Genomic DNA, 11,182 nt, shown 5'->3' with positions numbered 1-11,182 from the left:
CACTTTGTGAGATTAGATTCAGAACCGTGACACGAGTCCGAACTGTAGTAGCTAAGAACAAAACGATTCGCGCCCTCGCGCACGGAGCGGTGTTCCGGGCGGTCTATAGTTTCTGGTGACTTCGCTGGGGACTTAGAGAACTTGAGTTGAACTCATGATATCTTGTTTTTGCTACACTTATGTGTTTCTTTGCATTGTATTTGCATTGTCGCGCCTAAGTCACAGTGTTCGCCGTATGCTATTCCTGAACGGTCTGCCGGAGGCTACGTGCCATAAGGCAGATTGGTTACGGGCTCTGCCACGATGGGAACACAAACCTCGGTTGTTACCGAGGCACCCTTTTTTACCATTCGACCTAGTGCATATCAGAAACCATAGTGACTATTGTTTGAAACCGCTGCGTGCGCAGTGAAACCTTAGCCCCTGACAAAATAGGACAGGGAAACCCTACCCCTCCATAGGGGTGTTTTGGTTCTCATTTGCTTGCTATGTGCTTTTAGAGTGTGCCTTTACGGGGAATGCATGTATCAATTTGCAAGTTTGGGTATCAGGCCTAAGGGCATCAGTATTTTGGGAACCAGTTTTACCTAAGGGTATCAGTTTACAAGCAGAATTTTGGAGCAGAATTTAGTAGAGAGCACAGTCATTCAGCTATGCTTATATCTGTTATGGTGAAATCAAGCTGAGATGCTGTCTGTTTTCTCTTTTGCAGGGTAGTCTTGGAACCATAGCTTCAGAAGGCTCCAAATATCCCCCCGGTACATTGGACTTGTGCTGATAGACTTTGTCAGGTTAAAGATTCAGTTCAGAGCAGCCAGTATTTTCCTTCCCTGAGGCAAGGTAGAGAAAGGCCAGCCAAGGCTCACCAGTTCATCTAATCCGTTAGTCACCAGTCGCATCACCTCTGTTCAATTCAGCAGACTCATGATGACGCAGAGTTCAGAAGAGGCTGTGGCCATGGTAGCAGTATTAAACTAGGAAATCGCCATGCAGGGTGAGACCAATACTGAAATGCAGCGCCCATCTGGGGCACCTACCACACATCCAGTCTTGGAACCCCAATCATCTCAAACTCGTGAGCCCATTACTTTTAAGTTGATAGGAATGATCGGCGATCTTCAGAGAACTGTGGCTGACCTAGCCTTTGGACTATCGGCTCCACCATCGACCACCTCACATGCCAGAAATTTCACACTAGAAGACTCCCCACTCCCGGGGTGAATTGTAATTGAAATTGGCCAACCTGAAGCCACCCCAAGTTTGGGCAATAACATGTCGACAACAACAGGGCCCCGCTTTGATGTAGCGACCTAAACCTTCGACCAAGCTGAGGCAAGTGGAAAGAACAAGGTATGGGCAGACATTGATCCCTATGAACACCTTCTGTGGGCTGTTGAAGTTTTGAAAGCCGAAGGACTGGACAAGCAGCAAGTGCTCGCAGTTGTTGCAAAAACTGTGGATGACGCTTTCGTCACTCAGAATGAGAGCAAATCGAATCAAGAAGCAAATCGAGAGAAGGGCCATCGTACCAGAAATGATCCTATTAGCTTTAATCTTGCACTCAAAAGAGATCAGAAAACCAAGTCAGCATGTGCTGACCCCTTTGCTAGTGCAGCCAGCAAAAATCCACAAACCTTAAAATATCTACCCCGAGGTCGCAGTGTCTTCCATGCCCTCTATATGCCTTTGTCCAAGGCTCTTCAAATCTTTGTTGAAAAAGGCCATCTCAAACCCCTCAAGCCTCAACCTCTCCCTAGTCGTCTTCCACCCGGTCATGATGCTACCCAATACTGTGCCTATCATCAACATACCGGTCATAGCACCAATAATTGCTTTCGTCTTCGCCACGAAGTACAGGATTTGTTTGACAACAAGGTCATCATCCCACCAAGCTCAGCAAAGTCTATCGTCATTGGATCAGTGAACCTGGGGGATAATGTGATGTGATCGGGGGATGAACCACCGGCGGGCGGTGCTCAGTTTACTCCAGATGTGGCGTATGGCACGCACTGTTTTGAGAATTTGCGAATGCTGGTTATTTTACTTTTTGAGTTGGGTATTGAGTCAGTTCTGTTATTTTGTTTTGAGTCTGTCTTGTTGTTTTGAGTCAGTCTTTTCATACTGAGTCAGTTGGGTCTGTCTTGTTGTATCGAGTCAGTCATGTTTTGTTAGAGTTAGGTGATTTCGGGGGTGTTACCTCAGGTATCACTTGCTTGTTTTGTGTTTCTCTTTTACACCCACTCTTTTGAGTCTGCTTCTGTCTTGGAGCCGGTTACACCAGAAGATTTGAATGAAACAGCAGTGATTTTCACGCTTTTGTGCTTAGAGCCAGTTATGCCAGAAGTTTTGAATGAAACGACAGTGCTTTTTATCTGCTTTTCTGTGCCTTGGAATTATTGCATTGACCTAAGTTTTTCAAAACTTTTTGAACATTGTGATGAAAACAAAGAGGAAGGAATTCCTCGGGTTTCGTAAAATTTGATCAACTGAGAGAAAGAGAGGCGTGCTAAGCCCTAATGATTAAGATCATGCTTGTTAATGTGAGTACTGAGAAGGATCCCGACTTGATCCAGATTGGTTTTGCATTGTCTTCAGTGCGAGTGACTAGTCTCTTTCTTAAAAAATTTCAAAAAATGTTTTGCGCGGTCTTGCGAAGACCTGTGTGGAATTGCTCTTGAGATTGTGCAGCCTAGGATCGCTCTCAGCCTCGAGACTCGACCCATTTTTGCTTTCAAACCTTGAACTTGGATTCAGAATGTTCAAAGGTCTATTATGATATGAGGCTAGTATGGCCAGATTTAAAGCAACCCATGAACCAGCGGCAAGAAAGTCAGATCAAGAAGGTCAGACGTCGTCAAAAGAAAGCTTGCAAAATGGGATGAGAAGAAGCCCTTGAACTAGGGGCAAAAGAAAATGTCAGATGTGCTCAAAGAGTCAAAAATTGGGACATTTCTCGAGTTAACGAAGATCGACAAGAATGCCAAATCCCAGAAGGGAAAGAAAAAGTTTTGTTGAAGGACAATTGAGCTCCTATCCACCACACTGGGGGCAATTCAGCCCCCTATTGGATGGACTCCTACATCATCAGCGAACAACAACCACTCTCCTAGATTCAGATGGCTTCGAGATCTCAAAACCATTTGACATGGACAAAGCTACACTTTTACTCTTGAGAGGCTCGTTGGGCCGAAAACCCGGAAGGGCGACCCAGGCAAAAGTTAGAGCAAAAAGAACAAAAAGAAATGAAGAAAAAAATCAAAAAAAAAAGAAATGAAAAAAAAGAAATGAAAAATTCTGAAAAGAAATGAACAAAGAAAAGAAGAAATGAAAAGAATTGAAAAGAAAGGAAGAACATAGCTCGCAAGGTTGAAAACCCGGAAGGGCGGCCTTGGCAAAAGTTAGAGCGCAAAAGGAGAGGTTAATACCCGAGTGTACCTAACCGGAACTACGTCACGCTTGATTCCCATGTTTGGGATATGCAGGCAACTTCATTCTGAAGTCCAGCCATAAACACTTCCAAATCGTTTATGTCCATGTAATAGTTCTGGTCATCTTTGTCTTTTCTGATCATCCGAGAATTCGATTGTGATCGTCACTTGGAGGACTGATTACAGTATGCTGCGGTGCCATTCAAACAAGGGTAACTTTCCATTGCCGTGCATTGCCATTTAGACAAGGGGCACTTTTCCATTGTTTTGGATCTGAGGTTGCGCATCTCAAGAGTAAATTCCGTGTTGGTCGAGCAGTGGCCATTTGTAAAAATAGTTTTTGAGAATTTTTACTGAGGTTGACTAATTCTCTCGAAAATTATTCCATCTTTTCCAAAACTGGACCATTTCTTGGACCCAAAAAAGGAAAATTTTCAGTTCTCACAACCTGACTTGCATGATTTTGAATCAGAAAATCGAATAAGTATGTTAATCTAACTCTCATATTGATCAAAATTATTTTCGTAGAAAACCAAACCAAAAAATGGTCAAAATGATGAACTATGGGTACAGTTGAGTAAGGTGTTCTGTCTTTTCCCCATTGTCAACATGCTTGCCAGAAAGGGCACTCTGCTTGCCAGAAAGGACACTCTACCTGCCAGAAAAGGGCACAACTGAAGTTAACAGCAAAGGGTAAAAAGCTCTTACATCCTCCGAGCAGCGAGGTACCAAGTCAAGTGCGAAGCACAAATTGAAAAGGAAGTAGGATATTCCACTCCCTTATCCGAGAAGGTCTGGTCACATCCAAACTGGCCAAGGGCATCGTCAACTGATGTCAATTGTAGATCTGCTGCACATCTGGTCGCACCGCAACCCCTCTGTGGGAAAGATCATTGTTGTGAGCAGAAGAATGAGAATCTGGTAGAATAACAGGGGCAAGAGCCCGCAACTTTCTGCTTATCCGTCAACCACCCAGGAGAGGGATAAAAAAAATGAGAGATTGAAGAATAGAGAGATGTGCACTGAGAGAAAAAGTGAGAAAATGGCTTTTTGAGAAAACAAGAGATTGAGTGCCAGAGTGATGTGAGAATCACAAATAAGAAAGGGTGGGAAACAATACTTGAAGAAACTGACTCCTCGTGAACTAAGAAGTCTCCCACTATTGGAACACATCTGAGTGTTGTCTGTGTGTTTTGTTTGTCTCGATTCTTCACTACAACAAAAGTAACCTATGGTGACGAAAACTAGTGAAGAAAATAAAATTTGTCACTAAATGAAAATAATTCGTGAGGAATTTATAAATTTTGTCACATATAATAAAAAAATAAAAATGATAGGTGACAAAATTTATTTTCGTCAATAAATACTTCATTTTAAGTGAGGAAAAAATAAGTTTCGTCACCAAAAAATTTCCCGCTAAATTTTGGGACTTTTGGTGACAAAAAAATTTGTCACTAATTATAAAATTATTTGTGATGAATATATTTTCATCACCAAAACGTTTTAATATTTCTGATATCTTTTGATGAGGAAATAATATTGTCACCAATTTTGGTGAAAAAATTTTGATATATTGAGCGGCAATAAAAAAAAAGAAGGGTATTAAATTTTTTTTTATCCTTTTTTCTGTTTATCATCTCTCTCTCTCTTTCTCTCTCAAAATAGGGTATTAATTTGTCTTACCTCTTGTTCCTCCACCACGCCGATCGCCATCGTCGCCTTTATTAGTCTTGCCGATCATCACCGCCAGTAGCAGCCTTGCCAGTAACCGCCACATCTTCTTCTCTCGATGATTTGGTACATGATTTCTCTGTGCTCTCTTTCTGGTGTCTCTTTCTCTTATTCTGTGTTTTGGTATGGTGACAAAAATTAATGAAGAAAACAAATTTCGTCACTAAATAAGAATATCCATGAGGAATTATAAATTTTGTCACGTATAATAAAAAAAGAAAAATAATAGGTGACGAAATTTATTTCCGTCAATAAATACTTACTTTTAGGTGAGAAAAAAAATAAGTTTCGTCACCTAAATTTTTCCCACTATTTTTTTTTTATGGTGCCAAAATTTTGTAAGTTTTGGTGAGAATTTTTTTTTGAATAATTAAAAAATTATTAATGAAGAATATATTTGTGTCACCAATAATCTAATTTTTTTATTTTTTATTGAAAAACTTGATTTTGAATATTTTAAGAACATTTGGTGAGAAATATATTTTCGTCACTAATAATTTTTAATAGTTTTAGGCCTTTTAGTGAGAAAATTATTTTGTCACCAATTTTGAAAGAAGAATTTTGACATATTAAGTGGTATTGAAAAAAAAATCTATTATTTTTCCTTTTTTTTTTGCCTAGATTATTTCTCCCTCTTTTTTTTTTTTGATCAATTTTAATTTTCCCTCCCATTTTTTTTATTATTTTTTTATCAGTCTTCATATCAGTCTCTCTCTCTGTCTCTCCCTCTCAAAACAAACTGACGAATAGTTTTCCTATCAAATCTCTATCTCTCCCCCTCTCCCTCTCCCTCTCCCTCTCAAAACACAAGTGCTGTGTGTTCTTCTCCAGTGAACCTTCAGTGTGTTCTTCTCCAGCGCTGTTGCCAACGTTCCTGTTCTCCTTCTTCAGTGTCGCCACAGACGTCGTATCTCCTTTACTGCTGTGTGTTCTCTTCCATCAGGTATGGGTCCTCTTTCTCTCTCTGTCTCACTTAATTTCTCTATTTCTCTATCTCTGTTTTCCCTAATTTTCAAAATTAATTTTCTGAATTAATGTTGTATTTTATTCTTTCCAGCAAGGTTTCTGCTATAAACTTGAGAATGAATGTCCTATTGATTATAATTAAGAGTTTGAATTTAGTAAAAGCCCTTGACTAAATGTGAATATTTTATATGATTTGCATTGTTTGTTTGTATTTTTAATAAAATTAGGGTTCAACTCCTCTCTATATTTGAATGTTTGTTTAATATCTATTTATTTTATAGGTTTTCTACTTAGGTTATTCATAAAAAAATAAAATTGATTACTTTCGTCATGATATTGATCAATTCCTTTGCTTCTGTGATCATCCTCCTGATTCTTCTTGGATACCATGCCTGGCTATTTGAGGATCCTTGTACATGCCTGATGCTCTGCTACTGCAATTATTTCTTGCCTTTGTTGTAGTTGGCTGTGGGCATCTTCTCTTTACTTTTTTATTTTTTTATTTTTTTTCAGATTGTGTATTTTTTTTTTCTTCAAATTGCTGATATAGTTCTGTACCCATTACATATTACGTTTTCTAGAATGGAGCTTAATTAGAAAGCTGTATGTGAGGATGAACAGAGAAAAGATTAAAAGAGATCTATTTTCTAGAATGGGAGGTCTAGGGACTGAAATTTGAAATTTTGTTGCAATAATTATTTTTCCTTAATTTTAAAAGATGGACTGTCGAATTTGAAATTTAATTAGATATATTTGGTCTTTGTAAGAACCATTTGAATCAAGTAGTGTCCCAAATACTAGTTGCAACTGAAAAATTCGAAAGCTTTTCTTTGTGGTGATGATGCCAAAATATCAAGTTGGTTTAGTTGTCTTGTCTTTATCTTGATCATGGTCCTTAGAGGCCTGTCCGCATCTACGTGCTCTTTAAATTGTAACACGTTTTGATTCTCTTAAAGCTAAACAATGATTCTGTTACTTAAAATTAGTATTTTTATGGTTGATTGTGTTAATTTTTTCCCCTGAGAAAATTAATTTTGTTGAACTTTTGTTTTTAAAATTCACATATTTGATTTTCACAAGCCTGCTATGTTTGGTTGTTCAACTACTATTTAATTTTGTGTCTTTATAGATATCTTTTCTATACTATTTCACCCTCTTAATATTGCTTTTATCTTATCCTGGATATGAGTAAGTTCGAATGTTGTCAGCTTTTGTACTAATTTTATTGCAATATTAATCATACTTAATTTGCACTATGGTTTATTTTATTGGTTACGAAGAGTCTTGTTTGAGGTGGTTGTATGATAGAACCAGTGGAAGGCAGTCGGTTGCTTTGTTGACAGTCTTATTTTTCAATTGTTGTAAATGAGATCAGAAGCCTCAAGTTATTGTTGGCATTTCCAAATACTCCAAATACTTCATGATCAATAAAACATTGTTGCCATGTACTTGGTAGGCTTATTTTGTTTACTTCTTACATTAAAATTGCCATTTTTTTTCCCCAGCTGTCTACATAAAGATGTGACAAGTGTTTATCTTGAATCTTTATATACCATAGCCTTTGATCATTAACATCCTCAATCTCTCTGTCGCTTCCTCTCCAACTTATTTCCACTGTTTAGAACTTGAAATGTAATGATGTTCAAGAAATTGATAATCTATACGGGATTCAATACCCATTTCAGAAGCAGCTTTGTCACGTTTATATTGATATAACTTATAAGCATGGTTACAATTAGCATAAATGTAGGAAATTTTCCTATTGTAATTTGTATCTGTAGCGTGTGGTTTTTGTGTAGACAGAATAGATTTCCAATGGGAAGGTTGAATTTTTGTAGTTTAAAATGTTGATGCATCCTCCCTACCCACAAATTTTACGAGGGCAGTACCTACATTGAAATTTTGAAACAACAAAAAATGAGGCAGTAATAGTTGAGGTGAATTGCTCTGAAAATATGCAATTCAGCTGGTCAAAAGCATTAAAAGTATTCTACCACATGTCATCAGGCCCTAAAGGTTCCTCCTTTAAAAATGCATCCAAGCATGAAAATAAAGAGATAGGTTCTTGTCAAGTTTTCTTCACAGTAAGCTCGGTCTTGTGAACCTTAGGAACATCCTTTAAGTAGCTGGAATCATATAATTTGTGTTCTTTATCAGTCCAATCCAGCATAACTTTAACCAGTTGACCAGTTTTTATGAGCGAATCCTTTGAAATAGGCCTGCAGTTCAAACCTCTGTTATCTGTTATGCAGAGCTGAAAGGTCAACTCCCTGCAGGACATTTCTTCCAGTTCTAAGCTGTCCATCGACTGGTTTCCAGGTCCAGAATGGGTAGCGTAGATGTTTGTTGATTCATCAATAGCTTCCACAACAGAGCCATTTTCCTTGCCACTATGAACAATAGTTGAACTAAAATAAGTTTTCTTTCTCAATGGAGACAACACTCTACTAATAGCAAGATCGATGTCAGCTCCAGTTTGTGTGTCCTCCAGATAAGTAACCGGTGGTGTGAAGAAAAGTTTCCTCTCACTGCCCTTGAAATTATCTGATAAACATCTGGAAAGCAATGATGCCTTAGTTACAAGGAAAGTCTTAAAACTAATAAATGTTTACTTAAAACAAAGGTGTCATCTATCATAGTACACAGCAACTGGACTTGAGACTTGGGTTACATCCCACCTTCATTCACTTCTTTTATTACTTTTCCTTCCTTTTTGGCCTTTTGTTCAAGGGTTATTCCTATAATGTAGTTCATTGCCTTCAGACCAAAAAAGTAAAAAGATCAATCAGAGCATCTATGCAACTAGGCAATTTGGCATCCCTAACAAGGAAATAAAAACCATAGACTCTTATAGACATGTCAACTCTACCCAATAAAGACCAAACACACAAGGCATGGTAGGATTCAAGATTTTTGAATCTTAGCCAAGTGGAAACGTAACAACTATGGATTCAAGAATGAGAACTCACTTTTCCAAGTATCGATGACATATCTCTAGTCTTGTTAATCTGCCCGCTTTGGAAGCCTGTAGGCTACAATATGTTCATCATCTTTTATAGAAGGGAATGGTTCCGAGGGGCTCTCTAAATATCGATATATTTGATGTTCGTAAACCTGCATATTAAAAATCCAGGGCTTCAGAAGACTAATACATAAAGAATTAGCAACAGATTAGTAAATATATAACAGAAGTCACGAAGATATAAATTACCTCTGCAAGCAACAGGCTTTCATCGCTCCTTAAACAGCATGTAGTACTCAGAGCCTGACTGAAATCTTTACAGCAGCCATGTTTTAGGACAGTAACAGTGTATTGCGCTGGAAGACCACTCCCATCATCATAAAATACGGTTACTGTCATTGTCCGAGTGGCAGTAGAAGGTAGTGGCATAGATAAGTACATGAAGGGGTCGAATGTTATTGAAATTTTGTTGCAAATTGGGCAAACCAATGTTGATTTATATTGGCCCTGGGTATTTTGTAAACTTCAGATGCTTTTGGTGGAATTCCTCCAAGGGTATAGCAATTCACCTTAAATATTACCCCCTAGATAATCTTATGTTGTACTTCTAGTGGAATTCCTCCTAGTGGCTAGGATCTCCACTGAGTTGGTCTGATAGAACGAAATGTGGAAGTCTGTCATATTCTAATTCATACATATGCCTTTCTCCATATGTGAGAGCAGAGTACCCATAGTTTTGACCTGGTTGGAGCCTTAAGCATTGACTCAAGGCAGCCACTCTTCAATCTTTAAGAACATTGAAGAGCAGAATCACCTATCCAGAAAGAACACAATCCCAATTTTTTTTCTAAATGTTTATTGGACAAGAGGTCTAGCTTGTGGCCTTGGCTTGAAGGTGATCCCATATCAGCTCAATAAACATCATCATAAACATCATCTAGTGTCGATGCTTGTTTGGGAGTTAGATCTTCCTAATCATGAATCTTTGTATATTGGAATATACATCAAATAAGTTGCTTACAAGTATGAGAATACTCACATATATATATATATATATATATTACGTGTTGCTGATCTGTTCTTGTGTGTTACTGACCTGTTGTTAGTTTTGGGGTGCTCTGTCGCTGGTTTTTGTCTGCTATGTTGCTGGTTTTTGTCTGCTCTGGTAATGGTTTTTTGTCTGCTCTGTTGCTGATTCTTGGCTGATCTGTTTCTGATCTGTGTGTGTCTGTTGTCCCTGTATGTTACTGATGCTGTGTGTTTGTTGTTGTTCTTAGTTTTTGTTGGTGTGTTCTTGTTTGGAGTCTGGTTGGTGAAGTGTTCAATTGAAATGGATTAAACACTTCAATCAAGCATACCAGTTTCCTTCCCATTTCAATTAATTTAGTTATTAGAACAAAACAAACCCGTTATTTTGTACGTGAGGATAGCACATGGTTGAGCTTTGTCAAATTGTGACAAGGTTGGTGTCTATGTACCTCCTTGTTCACTTCAAACTCCAAACAGGAACACGCCAACAAAATTAGTTTATGAACAACCTGATATCCCAGCTAACCTCTGCAATCTTGTCTGTGAAAGGTTAATCCCCACCAAATTACTTTTATTCATGTTCATTTGAAACTTCAAAACTAGTTTTAATTTTACCAGATTTCTTAGTTTTATAATATATAGGCTTGATGGAATGTTTGCAGAATTAGAGCTCTTGTTATATATCATTACAGAGTTGGTTGTAGACTTGGGATTCTAGCTTTATCGTAGCAGAATTCTTCATTGGAAGCAGAATGTTAGCTTTTGTTATATATCATTAGAGAGTTTGTTGCAACTATCATTGAATCATTTTTTATTGAATTTACATGATCTCCATTTATTTGTCTAAAATTATCATTGAATCATTTTCAACAAAACGAGAAGTGTTTAAATTTAAATGATCTCCATTTATTAATTAATTTGCTTCTAACTGGGAATCTTAGTCATTTCTCCATTATTTTTTATAATATTTTTAAAACTAATATTAAAGAATATTATTTTTAAAAATATTATCGCAAATGTCACATTGGCAACCATATTAGCGTTTGGTGCGTATGTGGCATTCTAT

At 37.7% G+C, this 11,182-nt stretch overlaps 1 protein-coding gene across 1 annotated transcript; it reads right to left on the bottom strand.

Moving 5' to 3' along the window:
- Nucleotides 1-8,193: 8,193 nt before the first annotated feature.
- LOC145799297 (ubiquitin carboxyl-terminal hydrolase 9-like) lies at nucleotides 8,194-9,486 on the bottom strand. Its single transcript, XM_082888847.1, has 4 exons — nucleotides 9,337-9,486; nucleotides 9,162-9,239; nucleotides 8,797-8,882; nucleotides 8,194-8,680 (listed from the first exon to the last, which is right to left on the bottom strand). The coding sequence occupies exons 1-4, from the start codon at nucleotides 9,484-9,486 to the stop codon at nucleotides 8,194-8,196; spliced, it is 801 nt and encodes a 266-aa protein (XP_082744973.1).
- Between the last annotated feature and the right edge of the window lie 1,696 nt (nucleotides 9,487-11,182).

The sequence above is a fragment of the Camellia sinensis genome, chromosome 9 (genome assembly GCF_055761805.1).
Source record: "Camellia sinensis isolate YWXY chromosome 9, ASM5576180v1, whole genome shotgun sequence".
NCBI classification, from domain to species: domain Eukaryota; kingdom Viridiplantae; phylum Streptophyta; class Magnoliopsida; order Ericales; family Theaceae; genus Camellia; species Camellia sinensis.
This window is presented reverse-complemented; position numbering and strand designations above follow the sequence as displayed.